Source organism: Pollachius pollachius (genome assembly GCF_949987615.1).
Source record: "Pollachius pollachius genome assembly, chromosome: 8".
In the NCBI taxonomy this organism is placed as follows: Eukaryota; Metazoa; Chordata; class Actinopteri; order Gadiformes; family Gadidae; genus Pollachius; species Pollachius pollachius.
Window position 1 is genome coordinate 1188275 of NC_136941.1, and position 19091 is coordinate 1207365.

Here is a 19091-nt window from a genome sequence, read left to right on the forward strand (position 1 = left end):
ATTTTTATATTTCAGAAGACTTTGGCATATTCTCCAATCTAAGAACTAGAATGCCATTCATGGAATAACTTTTCAGCAGGTATTTTAGGCACCGGGATGAGTATGAAACAAAATATCATCAGTGAAGAACCCATGCTTGTATGTAGGTCGGCTATGTCAATCCAAACGGGTCTACGGGTGTGGAATGTTATGTAATTCGATAGGTTTCTATGATCACGTGTAGCTGGAAAAATTGACCTGGAGTAACCTGACGAGTGGGGCCATCAAGACGTGGGGAGGTAGGCGTGTTGATGGCCCCAGGAGGTGGGCACTACGATATATTTTTTAAAATCTTTGGACATTTCATCAGACCGGGCCGGACACGAAGGAGTTCAAATAGATCTCTTCTTTTATGTTTGCCCATCACCTAAAAACGCGGACAAACCAAAAATAGTTTGTGCACTCCACTGAAAGAGTTCAATTCAAGGGACGCATCCTTCCATTGCGTCCCGCGGATCACCAGCATATCTCCAAAAGCCCATTAAGGAGGTAAAGTTAATGATTATATTATTATAAATGATAGACCATCCATAAAATGTAGAACATGTACCTGTTGCGGAGCTAATGTGGATTGTTGTTAGCATTCAGGTGCTCGGACCCAGCATTTGCTACTGTACCAAATTCCCTTATGAAGGGCAAAATGACAATGTCCCCTCACTTCAGGAATAACGTTTTGCTGATATGGACTGCCAAACCACAAATGTCCCCTCTTACTTATTTCAGAAATGTGTTAACCCGTTAGGTTGGATGGGCGAAGCCAGTTAGCTGTTAGCTGGCTGCTGTTAGCTGTTAGCTGGCTGCTGTTAGCTGTTAGCTGGCTGCTGTTAGCTGTTAGCCTAATGCTAGGTAGGCTGGTGTTAGCATACGCCGGAAAGCGCTTTAAAAGTAAATTACGAGAAAACTTCCACAACTTTGAAAAGGTTAACGCTGGCAAGATGTGTTTTGCCTTTTTTTTCGAATAAGTCAATGCGGTAAATGGGAGATTTTAACCCCGTTGCCAAAGACGATGTGATGCACACGATCCAACGCGTCTACCTTTCCCCAGCGCGGTCAGGCTAGCGGTCACGGGGGTGCGCGGATCGGTCCCAAAACATCCATACTACGTCTCGTTTTTGAAGCTCGACTCTAGCGTCGATAGGATCGATACCAGTTCCATCCCCCCCTCCCTAACGAAACGAACTGGTTCCTCTCTCTCGTTCGCCTCGTTCGTCCCGAACGGCCACTCCGCCTCTGCCTAGAGTCCATAGAGCCCTCTCTACTGTTTTTCCAGCACACTGACCACTTCAGCTCATTATATTTGTGTGTGTGTGTGTGTGTGCGTGCATACAGGTGTTGTGCATACAAGGCGGCGATCATCCCACTTAGGCGCGTCGCTAGAATCAGTGTGGGATCAAAGCCATAAGGACCTGGTTAAAAGACGTTCAAAAGTGATTTTTTTTTTCCTGCTTTTTGTGACTGTTTGTTTAATGTTCACGGTCCTTATTTTAACCGCATATCAGATATTTTAATTTAGTGTACAATTCTTAATTATCTTATGTCTACAGAACCACATATACGAATCCCCCTATTGGTAACGTCAAGTAGGCTACATTTAATCATGCAACTGGGGTATAAAATCTTTATTTATTAACAACACAGAAATAATAACTAACTACAGAACAGTATGAATAGTCTGATTGAACCAAACACAACTCTTCTCAAACCCCCAAATGATCTTCTAACCCGTCCTCAGAACTCGTTATTTAATTGATGAACTGTTTTTCTTTCATCCCTCCCCAGATATTTCTGAAGGTCAAGAAGTGTCTGTGACTGCAGTTTGATGGTGGAAGCTCATACAAACCTGACAAACATGTTTCTAGTATTCATGTTAATATGTTCAGTGTTTTATACGTTTAACGTTGACGTTGCTGCTTCAATCTCTTGTCGTGCCCTGAATGAATACCGAGCAGGGACGGAATGTTGCCCTGAATGTCTGCCTGGTAAGAGTCAAATATCTGAACTGTTATCACGCTGTCTGAAAGTCTACAACGTATAGAAAATATACTGTTTGATAATCTACAACAGATACCAGATCTGCTGTCTAATATTCTACCACAGATACCATATCTACTTTCTAATAATCTACAACAGATACCACATCTACTTTCTAATAATCTACAACAGATACCGTCTACAAATCGGTCCAGAAATCTACAACATGTCCAACATATACTGTCTATGAATCTACAACATATTCAAAATGTTATTTTCAACAGGACAGCATGTTGTGAAGGACTGCACAGCGGGAAGGATTACAGAGTGCTCAATGTGCCCCGATGGTTATTTCCAAGCCGGCTATAATGGACATAAGCAATGCTCTACCTGTAGAAAGTGTGACACAGGTACATCTGTTATTTAATGGAAATGCCCCCCATGCAACCCCCATATGATGTGTTGATGGGAACGTTGTGTTGTTCATGTTTATATCAGAGGGTGTGTTGTTCATGTTTTATCAGAAGGTGTGTTGTTCATGTTATATCAGAAGTTATGTTGTTCATGTTTATATCAGTAGTTGTGTTCATATTTATATCAGTAGTTGTGTAGTAGTAGTTGTCTCAGGTTCCTCTGTAACTGTTGTGATTGACAGGTCTCGGTCTGAAGGAGAAGAGGTCGTGTTCATCAACATCAGATGCTGTGTGTGAGGTCCTGGATGGATTCTTCTGTAGTGACTCTAACGGAGGTGGATGTAGGGACGCTCAGAGACACCGTCTGAGCTGCAGTCCTGGTCATTACATTGGTCAAAGAGGTTGGTGTTCTATATATACTGCACATCAACATTGATTATAGATACATTTCTAAAATTCCTTGTTCCAACGATGTTGAGCTTGTGATATTTTAACTGTTAACCGATAGAAAATTTAAAAATGATCACAAATGTTCCCAGCACATCTCAGAATGGTCGTGTTTTAATAAAACATGAATATTCCTACAGGAACAGCAGATAAAGACATGGAGTGCCTTCACTGTGCTGATGGAACATTCTCAGATGGCACGCGGTCGTCTTGCAAGAACCACACAAAGTAAGTGGAGTAAATTAAACAATCTATACATAAAGTACAATAACGGTTGTTAAGAATTAGGCCTGGGCAATATTTCATGTCCTGGTTTGGCTTTTATTTGCCTGTTCTTAAAATACATATTATAGTCATAATGTTATATTGTTTACTCTTCTATTTAATAATCCAAATGGCAGAATAAGATATTATAAAAGTGTTGTTAATGCTTGACAATATAAATAATTTACTATCTAGTAATTTTCTCCAAAGCGGACATTGTATATTGAATTCAGACACAGGCAGATACAGGTCATTAGAGCAGGTAGGGCTCAGACATCTAGCTCAAAAACCTTCCTGAAGGCCTACAGGAAGGTCCATCACCCAGTCTACAACTCTCTCTAAACGTGGTTTTGTCTTTCTCATTTCAGGTGTGAGGGAGGGGTGCAGAAAAAAACAGGAACTGATTCCACGGATTCTATATGTCTTAAATACTGGGAAATTGTGTTGATAATAATAGGATGCATATCTCTTTTATCAATTATAGTCCTAGGAGGTAAGCGTGACATTAAACTCTAACATGTATTATGGTTACATTCAACAATAATGTATAATGGTTACATTAAACTCACATGTATTATGTTACATTAAACTAACATGTATCATGGTTATACTGAATGATATTGGCTGCTCACCTGACATGTTACTGTATTGTTTATCTCTATATAGCATTGGTTTATAGAAGACATCAGAAGGTAAGTGTTATTACTGGTTTGATACAGAACACAATAATACGTGTGACCCTAGCTGACAGTGTTGGAGTTATTAGATGATGACCTTGTAATTAACACAATGTTGATATTTTATTCACATTTTATTTTATAGAGAAAGAAAACACCGGAACAGAAGAGGGGCTTAACTGGTGAGTTCTTTTTCCACTTGTTTCACTTTGTAAATGAGTAACAGATCATTTATTAATATTAATACTGACACACCAAGTCAAATGATACCACTGTGATTAAAACATTTAATCTAATTGTACCAGAGAGTCAGAGCCTACCTAGCAGAGGGACCAGAGTGGCAGATCTACTGAACAACATGATCTAGATATTAGATTATAGAATGGAGCTATCCATGTATATAAGACACTACTCTCATAGCTGGGGCGATGTGGCCAGCATAACGTCAGCTCAGTGGCGTTTATAACGTAGCTCACTGAGTCGTCATGACCACCAGTGGTTTTGGGCATGGGCGAAGCGGGCAGCCGCCCGGGGCGGCATTTTTTCATGACCCATGGGGGGCGGCACGAGCACTTAAAAAAAAAAAAAAAAAAACATCTGCGCTGCGAAGCGGTTTTCTAAGATCTATCATATCACTGTGTGGGGAATTGGCATATTGGCGCCCCCTCTGGCTGCAGGCGGCCCTGCTTGCTGAGAAGGGGCCGTGCACAGAAGCTGTGTGAGAAGTGGAGGGGGGCGCGGGGGACATTCACCTCTGAGTCACCCAAATGGAACGGACAAGGGGTGGGACGGGGGATCCGCTGTTAGCGCGGATTGAAATCTGCCTGGTATAGAGCAATACTCCAATGGAATCAGTGGGCTAAAGTCACACACCTCGAATTTCTTGCAATTGAGAAATTTAAGTTTCTCTTTCACTCATATTGTTATGATAAAACGTGCCTTTGGGGGGGGGGGGGGGGTCTCGCCCGGGTTGTAATTCAATGAAGAACCGCCACTGGTCATGACAACACAGAGCAGGCACAAAGGGTAGAAAGACTTCTGTCCTTGTTTGACCACGATAATGGCAGCCGTCTCCCTACACGTATTCAGTCTGTCAAGATGTTCTTCTGTGTAGAGGCTAATTCAGAGTGGAAACCAGGATCTGATTCAACTGATTCTACATGATTAGAATATATGGAGCAGTTCATAATGATAGGATGCATATTTTCATGATATCAATCATAGTCCTGGGAGGTAAGGATTACGTTAAACTAACATGTATCATGGTTACATTACATGTAAGGCTAACTTTATCTACTCTATAACCGTTCAGAAGGAGCTGCTGGAGAAAAGACATCTGCTTTCTCATCCACACCTCTCCTTTTTACGGAGCCTGTACGTTCAGCCCATTATTTGTGGTCTCTTTGTCATTAATAATAAACTACTATTTTGTCTTTGTTATTATTATTGTTAAAATGTTGTTTTACACCTTGTTGCTAATTAATTGTAGGTCTTAGTCAAATGATATAAAGTGTATTTGTATAGTGCTACCTTATATGTAGTAGAATGACAGAGGATTTAATGCAGTGGTGTAACAGTATGGATGAACTGTATGTTTGAACACAGCCTGCAGGTCTAGAGACATCCAGCCCTCCAGCTCCCTCCAGTGAAACACAGCCTGCTGAAGGTGAGTTGTGTTAATTGTGTTAAAGCTGCATTGTTGCTATAATTCTATAAAATATTCATGATCAGTTATAATCATATGGTTACATTAAACTCTAACGTGTATCATGGTTACAGTAAACTAACATGTAATATGGTTACATTAAACTAACATGTAATATGGTTACATTAAACTAACATGTAATATGGTTACATTAAACCAACATGTATCACGATAACATTAAACTAACATGTAATATGGTTACATTAAACTAACATGTAATATGGTTACATTAAACTAACATGTATCACGATAACATTAAACTAACATGTAATATGGTTACATTAAACTTACATGTATCATAGTTACATTAAACTAACATGTATCATAGTTACATTAAACCAATATGTATCATGGTTACATTAAACCAACATGTATCTTGGTTACATTAAACTAACATGTATCATAGTTACATTAGACTAACATGTATCTTGGTTACATTAAACTAACATGTATCATAGTTACATTAGACTAACATGTATCTTGGTTATGCTGAATGATATTGACTGCTGTCTTGACATGTTGCTGCTGCTGTGGTCGTCTTCGCTGCGTTTGCCATAAAGGATAGAATACGCGTGCACTCCAAATTTAGCGGCGGCTGGCTTGACCACAGGTGTAGAAAGGTCGGATCACGTGGAAAACCTAAAGCCAACCAAACCAGAGTTCACTTGGAAGCGGACATAGAACCCAGTTTCCAATGATCGTTTGCTTTATTGGACCAAACTTGCGTTGAAATGACAATCCACCCCAAAGGAAAGGCACCGTCAGGGGAAACGCTCCAGGGTTCGATTTAACCGGAGCAAACAGCGCTGGTGTGGAAGCATCCTTTGAATACTTTTGTCGTCGTTTGACAACGATAATGGAAGCCATATCCCTACACTGTTTCAGTCTGGTTCTGTGTGTCTGGATGTGTGTCTGGTTGTGTGTCCTTATTGTTTTTGTCTGTGGTTTTGTGGGGTGGTTGGGTAACTGTTTTTTTTTATGGTTGTGTGTCCCTGGTTGTGTGGAGTGGTAGTGTGTCTCTGGTATGTGGTTGTGTGTTTGTTTCTGGGTGTGTGTCTGGTTATGTTCGTCTGATTGTGTGTGTGTCTGGTTGTGTGTGTGTGTTTGTGTCCTCATCTCCACCTGAGAGTACCCAGCTGCAGAGCTGCTCCACTGGGCTTCAGTCTTCAGTGAGTGTTGCTGCATGTGGAGGCTGGCTGTATGTCCTGACTCTCTGCTGCCTTCTCTTCCAGAAACTACACCGCTAAAGTCCACTGACGGTCCTGAGCCAACCAGGGACCAACAAGAATGTACCATAACTATCCCTGATGAAACTATGGATGATCAAGATGGTGACCAGAGTCTGGGTCCAGCCCTTCCCTCAAGCCCCACACATAATGGATCTTTGTCAGTCTCAGTCAATCAGGAGGACGATCTGCCTGTCCACACCAAGAGAGACAATGGAGCCTCCCGGTCCTGCCTCCTCAGTCTGGGTCTCCCCTCCACCTCCCGGTCCAGCCTCCTCAGTCTGGGTCTCCCCTCCACCTCCCAGTCAGCCAGAAGGTTTCGTGTTCGCTCCAAGTCGGTATCAAGCTGCCTTGAAAATCCCAAGTTGCCCACCGACCTTTTTTCACTATTGATGGATAATGACATTGCAGAAGAAGTACCGCCATTTCGCGAAAATTGCGAACAACCTGAAAGTGAATCTGGTGACTCATGTCCCAAAACATGTCCCCATCAGGAGAGACCATGGAGTCTCCCAGCTCACCCCCCTTGGTTTCATGTTCGCTGCAAGTCGGTATCAAGTCACTTTAATATCCCAAGTCCCGGGAGCCGTGCTTCACTATTCAAGGGGAATGACATTGCAGAAGAAACTTAAACTTAGAAGAAACTGAAACTTTTTTTTTTTTGAGCGAATTTCTTTTATGATTTTTTTTGATATTTTTACACTTTTTTACACTAACGATGATGAGCACATTTTTTACCCATGATTAATTTTGTAGAGATTGAAGCTGTGGTTCCGTGCTAAACTTTAAGTGCTACCATTGTATTCAAGGTGCAATAACTCTGAGCAGTGTTCCTCGGCTCTGCTATGGCCTGCTACTCCAAGGGCCCCTACGGACTCTGTTTTTTGCTTAGGAAATTTCCTTTCCTAACGAGATGACCTGGAAAAAGGTTGTTCGAATTCTAAAAATGCTAAGGAAAGGTGCCTCGATGCAACCTTTAACCCACCTTTAGCAAAAGGTTACTCCTCACCAACCTTTACGAAAGGAACAATGTTTGTAAGCAATAATCCATTACGGTCGCAATATTAGTAGAAAATGTGCCATTTTAAGATTGTTTCATTATTTAAATGTGTTTTGATGACATTTCTAGAGATAAATGTGAGTTTTATTTTCCTGAACTTCAGTCAGTGAACGTATATGATGTTCTGTATTGTGGCGATCACGGCCGTGGTCGCCGTGTTCCGGGTGCTGCAAAGGATCCTGGGAGTGTTCGGACTATCGTAGTGGAGCTTTGTCGCCCTCCTGGTTCCTTAAAGATCTCCTATTGTACTACTTTTCTGGTCTTCATTTCTTATTAATGACTCCTATAGAGCAACCTGACACGAATCACAGCACAAAAGACATGTAGATTTCGGGGAAACTCTTCCTCTCATCTGGGCGCTTTCAGCGTTCTCTGTCAACACTCGCCCCCCTCCTGCCAACCCCACTCCGTTGTGATTGGTTACCTTCCGGAAGAGCATGTTGCAGCGTTACCATACATGGAAAATCCGGATTGTTCCACGTACACTGTAAAAAAAAATATGCTGATTTTACGGTAAAATACCGGCAGCTGTGGTTGCCGAAACTGTACCGTTAAATTACGGTAAAATATTTTTTGTCATGTACGGTAAAAAAATGTATTGATACTGTTGATTTTATGGTTAAAAAATGTGCTTAATTCAATATTTTAGCGTAAAAAATAAAGTTTTTACATTAAAAAAAACATTTTTTTACGTGAAAATGTACATGATAAGTTGTTGTATTTTACAGTTTAAAAAAGTGCTTAATTCAATATTTTACCATAAAAATTAAAGTTTTTATATTTTAGAAAAACATTGTTTTACCTGAAAATGTACATGAAAAGTTGTTTTATTTTACAGTTAAAAAAAGTGCTTAACTCAATATTTTACTGTAAAAAATAAAGTTTTGACATTTAAAAAAAAACATTGTTTTACCTGAAAATGTACATGAAAAGTTGTAATTGTTTACAGTCAAATACCGGCAGCTGTGGTTGCCAGAACTCTACTGTTAAATAACGGTAAAAAGAATTCTTCTTTTATGGTTAAAAAATATATTGATACTGTTGATTTTACGGTTAAAGAATTTGCTTGTTTTTTACCAATAAAAAAAACTGAAATTCCGGGAAAAACAATCTATAAAAAAAATATATATATTATATTATATATTATATTTATTATATTTTCATAAATATCAGATATTTATTTTTAGATATTTTGTAAATATACTTAAAATATTCAGACAAATTAGCAGTTTGATTGTTGTCAGAGGATGCAGAACTTGCCAATAGTGTATTCTGTGCCACATTCTATTCTGTAAAGTTAATACACAGAGCATGAATTAATATTGTCAAATTACTATATGTACCAAAACAGCCAGAAAAAATATCCACCTTAAACTTTTCAAATATATACTCTTTATTTGAAATTTGTTGTAAACATCAAGTATTTTAAGTTGATCATATAACAAAATATATATGAATGACGGGTGGGTCATGAAGGAGAGCCCATGCTCTCGGGAGAGCAGCACTTTGTAGTAATGATACGCGTTGTGGATTATTGCTATCGGCCATCTGTTTCTATGGTGTGTTCTTTTTTATAGATTTACTGATCTTATTTGACTGATTTCTCTTGCAATTGAAATTGCATGGTTGCACATTTGGATTATATGTATAAGCAAGCATGGTAACTATCTTAGAAAGAAAAAGAGCATAGAAAAAAAAAGAGTTTAACATTGTAATCAATTCCATTTACTGATGGTTGGCCAGCGTAAGTACTATGTACAAAGTGCTATTGGGCGTTCAATTGAAAGCGCTATGTTAAATCCACATACTTTATCTACAGCAAGCCCAATTGGAACAAAACAGTGAGGTTAATTAAATGTATCATAATAAACTGTTCCCATTTCAAAACCAGTGTAGTAAGAGGAACACACTTTACTTACACAATGTAACAAGATACCTTTACACTTAAGTGAAAGTACAAAACCAATGCAGTAACGCTGAACATGTACAAAGTGTACCAGACAATTTTTCTTGTAAAACTTTCAACAAAAACACAACACTATATCTGCAGTGTGTATAACATCGAGTGTACCTTTTATCATATTGTCCCTCAACTTCACTGGAAGGTCCACTCATGGTCAGCCAGGTCTGAGATCAGAGTGAGGACTCTGGGATTGACTGAGAACACTTTTCTCTTCTTGTTCCACTCGACTTTGGTGCCGTTCTCAGGATTTATTGAAAAGAAACACCTTTAAGAAAGAGAGAGCGAAAACATCTCAGGTGGGATATCTTATGCCTTGCATTTTCTAATGTTAAATAAAAAGAAAGGGTAACACTTTACAATAAGGTACGCAAAAACTTGTGTAGTTATTGAGGAACAAATGAGTAACGAATGATGAACGACCAGGGCCCTAACAGGGCCCTAAGTGACAGTTACTCAGTAACTACTGAGGAATTACTGGTAAACAGACTAGGGGACTACTGTATTTGTTACTGAGTATCGAATGATGAACAACCAGGGCCCTAACTGGAACCCTAACAGGGCCCTAAGTGACAGTTACTCAGTAACGAATACATTAGTCCCCCAGTCTGTTTACCAGTAATTCCTCAGTAGTTACTGAGTAACTGTTACTTAGGGCCCTGTTAGGGCCTCAGTTAGGGCCCTGGTTGTTCATCATTCACAGTAACGACTTTATCAGCAAGTACATAACAGCCCAAATGCCTGATCCAAACACACACCCAGACTCAGTAACGAATAGAGTAGTCCCCTAGTCTGTTTACCAGTAACTCCTCAGTAGTTACTGAGTAACTGTCACTTAGGGCCGTTAGGGCCCCAGTTAGGGCCCTGGTCGTTCATCATTCGTTCATCATTCATTACTCATTCGTTCCTCAGTAACTACACACGTTTTTGCGTACCTTATTGTAAAGTGTTACCAAAGAAAGAAATGTTACCGTTGGAGGAACTCCAGTGTAGACCGTAGATCCACCGGGTAGTGTATGTTCAGGCAGTAGTAACTGCCAAACATCAGGCAGATGGCAGATGTGAAGGAAGTGATGTGGTCATTGACAACCTTTCTGTCGATGCTCAACATAAATGTCTCAGAGGCAAAGCAGGAGGACCCTAAGAATAAACATGAATAAAAAAATTACTTTAATGATAATGACAAGGGCTTCAATAACACCCATAAATTCAAATTAGCCAGTGTCTCAAAGTGGGCTAAAAGCTAACATGAAAATAAACAAGCCAAGTACAAGTGGGTGTTAGTATACCGATAGAGAAAGCTTGCAGGTTTGCTTCAGTTTACTTACCACACACAATAAGGCAGGGTGTTGGTGGCACATTCTCCATCTGAACCTCCTCAGCAAGGCTTGTCTTCTCAACGTAATGGAACAGATGCTGTTCCTTCTCATCAAAATGAGCCATTAAAAGAAGCACCATCTGTATGACCTCTTCTGAGCAACCAGTGGAATGGCCTCTTTCAGTTTCAAGCTTAAGAAGAGCATCCAGAACTTGTTTGTGTTTATGTGCATCAACACGTTTGAAGAAGTTTAAGAGACGTGCCCCCTTTTTGTCCACATTGGCAAGGAAGGACACAATCAAACTCACGCCAGTCAGTTCCTGGAAGTGGGCTGCCATACCAACTTCCTTAAACAAAAATGGCCAATCCTGGCTTAATTTCTGGATGCTAGCACCATTATTGATCTCTTTACGCTGCGTGAAATATGTGGACTTGATTAAGTCTTTCACAACATCTGAATTGTAGTTCATATCTTCAAATGTCTTCATTTTTTCTTTTTTTTCTAGCTGACTCTCCGCAGTCTCAGGGAGTGGCAGATGTTTCGGCATCCAGTTGACACAGCCATAGGTGTCTTGAACACTGGCTCTTTGTTCAGCAGATATTTCATCTGTGTCATCATCTGATGCTGCTTTGCGTTTCTGTATCTTTGGTGTGTCAGGTCGTTTGACATTTTCAACTCTTGACTGGAGTTGCTTTGCCAGGGAATGATATCCAAGTCCAATAACATCACCATCAATCACATCTTGAAGAGACTTTGGATACCTGGCCACCATCCTTTTTGCTATCTCTGTGGTGTTGTGTTTGGTTGGATTCTTACAAATCTTGATCATCTCAGAGACCACAATCCTTATCATTTCTCGTCGTAGTTTTGGACTTGGTCTTTTCTGTCTTTCCAAACTCTGTAATATCTCTTCAGAGAGCTTCTGCCATGGTATCTGAAAATTTTCTATGCAGTTTGGCGCAGGTCGATAACTTCCTGAGGGTGATGATGTAGCTGATGATGTTGGTGAGGGAGTGACTGAGGACAGAGAGGATTGGAGAAACACTGGAGGGGAACATGCCGGGGCTGGAGTTGGAGTGAATGAGTCTGTAAAAGTAAGACAAAAGAGACAAAAGAGAAATCATTAAACCTTTAATGTTTTTAAAGAATTCTTAAAGAAATTATTAAACTATTACATTACTTGTGCAGTCCTGTAAGAGAAGTGTGCTGTGTAGTGGTGTCAATGTTTTACACTCACCCTTTTGGGCCCAGGCAGCAACCAGTCTTCTGGCTTGTATGGGCTTTAATACTGGCAGCAAGTCTCCCTCTGCAATGTACTTCAAATCATCTGTTGTTACTGCACCAAGTGTCTTCAAAGCATCTTCTACTGACTTGACAACTTTATCAGGAAGATCTGGAAGCACTGCTGCTATGGCATTGCTTATCTGCAGTGATTCAGCCATATCTGTAAAGACAGACAAAATACTCTGGCCTGCTGATTCAGTGTGACAAGAGACTGTGCTTCAATGGGACAATATGGTATCCATTGTTTATGTAATATGATAAAGGCCACATGTCAATTAGTTCACTAACAAGTCTGCATTCTAATCTTCCAGTGTTTTTTACACAGTACATGTGGTAGTGTGAAAGAAATTCCCCATCATACACTCTCATCAGAAAATGAAGTGCAAAATCATCTTTCACAAGAATGAGGATGATTTCACCAAACTCCACTGAATCATCATTCTTAGTGACAACAAATTGGCCCTTTCTGTAAATTATCCCATTATACTGCACATCACCAGGATTTATTGTATTTCTTTCAGTGAAGCCAAAATGGAGAATTGTGCCTTTAACTTGCTCACTGTAAAGCTCTGAGTAAAATGGTGATCCATCTTTTATTTGCAAGGCTGGAGGACTCACTGACCCAGCGGAAAGAAAGGCCTGAAACATTTGATGCCTCTCTGGAAGAGTCAAACATAGATTTTTGAAATTCTTCAGATGCCTTGTACATCTTTTGAAGTAACTATGTTTGCTCTCAAAACGCATAGCCCATACCCTCATGAGTGGGCCAAATTTCAGGATCAGTCCTGGATAATGCCGCAAAAAATGGTGTTTAGGTCTCAAGTTGATTTCTGGAAATAGTGCCTTCCTGGTTTCCAAATATTCTTGGATGAGAACATCTAGATAGGCAACCTGAGCCTTGGAAATTTGCTGAGCACATATCAGGTCAACAATGTCCTTAAGCTGCAAAATTAACTGCCACACATTATCTTCGGGGTCCTGCACCTTGTCTCCAATTATCAGAGGCAACAGTCTCAAGAAGTTCCAATTTTGGACAGCATGTCCACTCAGTTTCAGTGTGTGTGGACTAACCTCACAAGGTTTGGAGGAAGCATCTGTTGCTTTGTATTTTAACTGCTTGATTCGCCTGTTCAAAATTGTGTAGGTGAACCATTTCTTTTGTTTGATGGAATACTTGAGGTAAAGAGCAACATCGTATGAGAGGACACCCTCAAAGATGTCATGACCGAGACAGGGGGGCAGGCCAGGTGAACAAACATCAAAGTTTTGTAGAGTATTAAATAGTGACCTAAACTTTATCCCTTGTACTTGTGGAGAATCCTCTGTCTCCAGCTGTTCAATGGCAGAGCTGTACGTTTCTGGAGTCCGCTCCAGTCCACAGATGTTAGGATCAGCACCCAGAAGTTCAGTTCGAGAAATCAAACAATATCTGCAGAAGTACTGAGATGAACTGAAATTTTCTGTGAAACCACCAATGGCGTGAGAGCCCAGGTTGTCTCCAGCAATGCAGTAGAGAGCTCCCTTTACTACAAGTTCATCTCCCATTGTTATCCCATTTTCCTCCAGTTCTTTCAGATCAGTAAGGAGTTCAGAAAAAACCTTGGCCTGGCCAAATTCCTTAAAATCCTTCTCTCTACACAATAAAACCAGCAGCATGTGGTCAACATTTGATCGTACATGGGGGGGCATGTTGAGAAGAGAGAAGTACACAGCTAAAACCTTGTGCTTCTTTTTTGCAGATCCCAATGGGTTCACAACTTCGAATGCATCCTGGTACAAAACCAGCTTGAGACAACTTGGGTTTTCCTGAAAAAATGTGTTTGACATAAACACCTTACCATCACAACAGTCAGAGAGAACATCTGTTTTGGAAACATTATTATGATCCACTGACATGAGGCCCTGCCAAAAACTGGACTCCTGCATACCCTTTAAAGTCTTAAGCACAGGAGTATAATAGGCACACCTCTCTATCCTGTTCTCATCTCTGCCCAGCAAGATTTTTTTGGGCTCCACATATTTGAACATGTCTTTAAAGCACTGGGTTCTTGAGTAAGCAGTTCTCATTGGCCCTGTGTGGCAAGCTGTAAACAGGTCAGATTGTTTGATTGTGTCACTAATTTTTACAATGTCTTCATCTGAAACTGACATATCTTTTAGAACTAAGTTTAGACGATTCAAAGTATATGTCTGTCCCAACTCATGTATATTCTGTATTTCTTCAACAATGTTTTGAATGGTAGACACTGGAAGAAGATGCTGTCCCTGTAGTTTCATGTAAAACATACATATATTTCTCAGATACAGGTCACAGAAATTAGACCCATCCCCTACAGTGTCATCAGCATCTGACACACTGGCAGGTTCCTGTATGGTAGCAGTTGTAGTGGGAGTCTCACAGTGTGTATCTTGGATTGATGCACAAATCACATTTTCTGCCCAATGTCTGTGCTTTCTGGACATGTGAGAGGTAAAAGACGTTTTTCCAGTGAACACACTTTTGCATCCTCTCACTGGGCAAGCGACATGACGCCCTTCTGCTATGTGCTCCTTTAAGTGAGCAACCAACAGTTTAGTTTCCTCACACTGGCGTTCACAAAGTGAGACGGTGCATTTTAATGGCCTTACGGTCACATTCTGAGCAACGGTTGATGTAGGCCTACTGTTGTGGTGGCGATAGAAGTGCGACTTTAGAGCTGTATAGCCTGAAAACACCTGCTTACAACTTGCTCCAACACATTTAAAAATATGTCGGGGTTCATTGCGGTGCAGTTTGCAATGCAAAACATATGCTTTTAAAGACTGAACGTTTTCTCCACATATGTTACAAGAATACATCTTCGATGGACAAATACGCCGTCATATCCACAATAAGCTTCAGCACATAGACGGATCCTGCTTTAGCCCGCCCGGTTGGTAAACTCACACCGCAAGATAACCACGCACATAGACGGATCCTGCTTTATCCCGCCAGGCGGATAAACCCACACGCAAGATAACCGCAGGCTCCAGCACAAAGACGGATCCTGCTTTATCCCGTCAGGCGGATAAACCCACACCGCAAGATAACCGCAGGCTCCAGCACATAGACGGATCCTGATTTATCCCGCCAGGCGGATAAACCCACACCGCAAGATAACCGCAGGCTCCAGCACATAGACGGATCCTGCTTTATCCCGTCAGGCGGATAAACCCACACCGCAAGATAACCGCAGGCTCCAGCACATAGACGGATCCTGATTTATCCCGCCAGGCGGATAAACCCACACCGCAAGATAACAGCAGGCTCCAGCACATAGACGGATCCTACTTTATCCCGCCAGGCGGATAAACCCACACGGCATTTTTCAAAAGCAGTCAAACTTATGTCTCCTAAACACGTCTGCACATATATTACATGCGTTTCCAGGCTGTTCTGAAAGTCTAATGTAGCTAAAGGTAAAGCTATTGGGGACATTAACACAATGTTAACTGTCTGTAATGCAACCCTCTTTATAAGCCGAATAAACACAATTCAACTAACGCCTTGATTTACTTACCGAGGTAACTGAAAAACAGCTCCAACTTCTGGCTGAGGCAAAGTCATAAAAAGCCGCTGAAGAAATTAAACTTCACTCCGATGAAGACCGTCGATTTGAACGGGTGAAGTCCGAAACTAAGTTAACCAGCACCGGAGATGCTTGGAGTACAGCCAGGAGTCAGATACAGTGCGCTGATTGGCCTATTTAAAAATCGGCGCGTTGATGTCAACCGTCGAGGGGAAATAAAACTTCTACATCATAGGCCTATTATTTATATCAGTTTCGATATAATTCGTTTTAAAACCATTCCCATAATTTGAGATGCTTTTAAATATAGCAGTATTGAAAAGCTATTAAAATCCATCAGATGTTTTCAGATGCTTTTAATCATGTTTTGAGATGCCTCTAAGACAATCAATCAGATGTTTTCAGATGCTTTTAAAATCATTATAATGGTTTTCCTTAGATAAATTGAATTTACCTCTGGACCATATTTTTAAACATATTCTTCCCGTAGAAATGAAGGTATGATTTTGCTGAATGTTTCTCAGTTCTATACTGTAAATTAAAATGTAAACATCAGTAAAATCCTTAGTTTAGGCAGAATAATGCCGTTAATTTTACGATAATTACTCTTTTGTGACTTTACAGGATTTTTCCATGAATTTTACCCTTTTTTAAATTTTCACGAAATATTCTGTGTTATCTACATATTACGACTGTAAAAATTAAAGTTATGTATTGTTTCCTGATTTACGGTTATTCAACGTATTTTCTAGGGTGATATACTATTTTAGATTTTACGGCCTTTGATTGCTGCTATTTTACCGTTTTTTACCGTGATTTCTACGGACTTTTTTTACAGTGTAGATAAATCCCGGAAATTTGACCAAGTGAATGGCGACCGGCGTCCCTAATGTTTAGCGCTCTTCCACCCCAGACGGTTAGCCGGGAATGCGTCTAAATGCATGTCATCATTATTTGACACTTTAGTATGGTTAAACATGACTATAAATCATTATAACAACGTTTATAGGTCATAAAAGTCAAGCAAAATAGGTGCTCTTTAATAATAGACAACTGAGTCTACAGCGTGGTAACGCTGGGGTCGGTCGGAATCGACACCACCACCACCGACGTTGTTTGATTGACTAGTGGGTGTTTTAAATAAAAGCAGCTCTCAGGGTTGTGCGGTGTCTGGGACGGAGAGTTGCGAACTCCGTTCACAAGGCGCCTTGTTCACACTACATGCGTCCGTCGACGGATGGGGGCTTTTTGACTCCTTGTTCACACTACATGCGTCTGTCTGGATGACCGAGGGCGTGTCTGACATACAGGGGACTAGTCTTTGCAGACGCATACTGCCAATCAAATCGCTTCCCGCTACACAGCCGATGTGTGGATATAAATACAAAAGATGACACAAACAACAGGTGACTAAAAACAATCCTATCATTGCACATTTCTTTAAAAAAATATAACGGACAGATTTTTCCTGCTTCTTCCTGCTTGTGGATCCAGTATACGCGTGGAGTGTATTTGCATAACCGTGATCTGATTGGCCGACGGATCCGCCGCTGCCTGAAAAGCTGAACATTTCTCAACTTTTTGACGCAGGCCACGGAGCCGAATGTACGGACGGACCATCAATGCATTTCGCGAGTGCCCCATGCAAAGTCAATGAGATCCGTAGACGGACGGATGAGGCAAAAAGTTTAGAAATGTTCCAACTTTTCAGGCAGCGACGGATCCGTCGGCCAATCAGACTGCGTTATGCAAATATACGCAAGGACACTGTCCAATGAAATCGCCTTTGTAATTCAACCCGGAAGAACACATGGATACGTCAAAAAGCCCTCATCCGTCGACGGACACATGTAGTGTGAACAAGGCGTTCCTGGGCTCCCGTCTGGTTATTCCCGTGCTGCGCACCACAGTAAATTAGTTGAAGGGTCGATATTATGCCATCAGGTGCGAGTGTGATGAGCCGTTACAAACAGTTTGATAATCTGCCTTTTCCTGTGTTTTAGTGACATCACAAGTGGGCGTGTTGTTCACCTAGATGTATGCGCTCGATAGATCAGTCTACCAGAGGGGTATTCCATCAACCAAGCTAAACGCAAAGCCGGGCTAATTTCGCTTAGCCTCGCTACTTTCAGATAGAATTCCGTTCCATTAATGTGACTTAAAGGGCTCTCCGCTCAGTCGGAAACAAGTATACCATCAGAAGGTTCCGCTAAGCCTAGTCCTCACAAATTTCACGGCTTATTTTTGTAATTCCCTTTATGTTAGAGAAAGTAGGCCTAACAATTCACTTTTTAGATAATAAATATGTCTTACAATTTCCCCAGAACCCAAATCCTCTGTGCCTTGACCGGAGGCAGGCAGGCTAACCCGTCATCAAATCAGCGGCCGGTACGGGAAGCCCGCGGTATGAAAGAGCACTCCGCCCCTGTGTGTCCCCACCGAAGCTCAGACCAAACCTACGCCCTTGGCAGGATCTAGACCAAGCTCTCCTAATCGGGTCAGCAATAGCCGTGTGTCAATGCCCAGCCTCTGCGTTTGAATGATAATGAATGAATGGAACGTTGCATTTTTAATGTTCACATCAAAGTTTCTAGACTAATCAATGAAACCCCATTTTCCTGCGATATCCCTGCGTCTCCCCCTCCTACAGAGCCCATTTCAGCATCGTGTCAGTGGACAGTTGCAAGCCTACGAACGTCGTTAGGGCAGTGCACGCGCTTTCATGTTAAGAGCAGTTTCGGGAAAACGTCGTTAGAGCAGAAAAAATGTTCAGCTCCAAAGAAATGTACGAAGGTTCGCAAGATCCTTCGTGAGAATGATCGTACGAGCGTGGATCTGTCGTTATCGGGAAACAAGGCCTTGCGGGCAATAGATGGTGTGGCTTACTATAACCAGTCATTATGTTATGCAGTTTACTTTTCCATTTAATCAGAAAAATGGTAATAAAATAAACGGCAAAAGTATCATAAAAGCTTGACAATTAAACATGATTTTCTATTTTCATTTCATCCAAAGTGTCTTTCAGTCATTTCTAATAGAGGCAGATACAGGTCATTAGGAGCAGGTAGGGGTCAGGCATCTAGCTCAGGACATTGGGGATCGAACCAGGTACCTTTGTACCAGGAGCCAAACATCCAATCTACCATCCTGCCGAACCAGGCAGCCGCCAACCAGGCAG

At 41.1% G+C, this 19091-nt stretch overlaps 1 protein-coding gene across 3 annotated transcripts; it reads left to right on the forward strand.

Moving 5' to 3' along the window:
- Positions 1-268: 268 nt before the first annotated feature.
- LOC307079361 (tumor necrosis factor receptor superfamily member 14-like) lies at positions 269-8612 on the forward strand. 3 transcript variants are annotated; one of them, XM_079741649.1, is made up of 12 exons: positions 269-528; positions 1369-1466; positions 1819-2018; positions 2295-2420; positions 2666-2824; positions 3011-3098; positions 3503-3627; positions 3801-3826; positions 3957-3993; positions 5124-5185; positions 5417-5477; positions 6749-8612. In XM_079741649.1, exons 3-12 carry the CDS (start codon positions 1859-1861, stop codon positions 7372-7374), a joined length of 1470 nt encoding a protein of 489 aa, XP_079597775.1. In that variant the 5' UTR covers positions 269-528; positions 1369-1466; positions 1819-1858; the 3' UTR covers positions 7375-8612. The 3 variants fall into 3 exon arrangements, with proteins under 3 accessions (XP_079597775.1, XP_079597776.1, XP_079597777.1); XM_079741650.1 differs by lacking the exon at positions 1369-1466; XM_079741651.1 differs by lacking the exon at positions 5124-5185 and having other exon boundaries at positions 6749-6888.
- The last annotated feature ends 10479 nt before the right edge of the window (positions 8613-19091 follow it).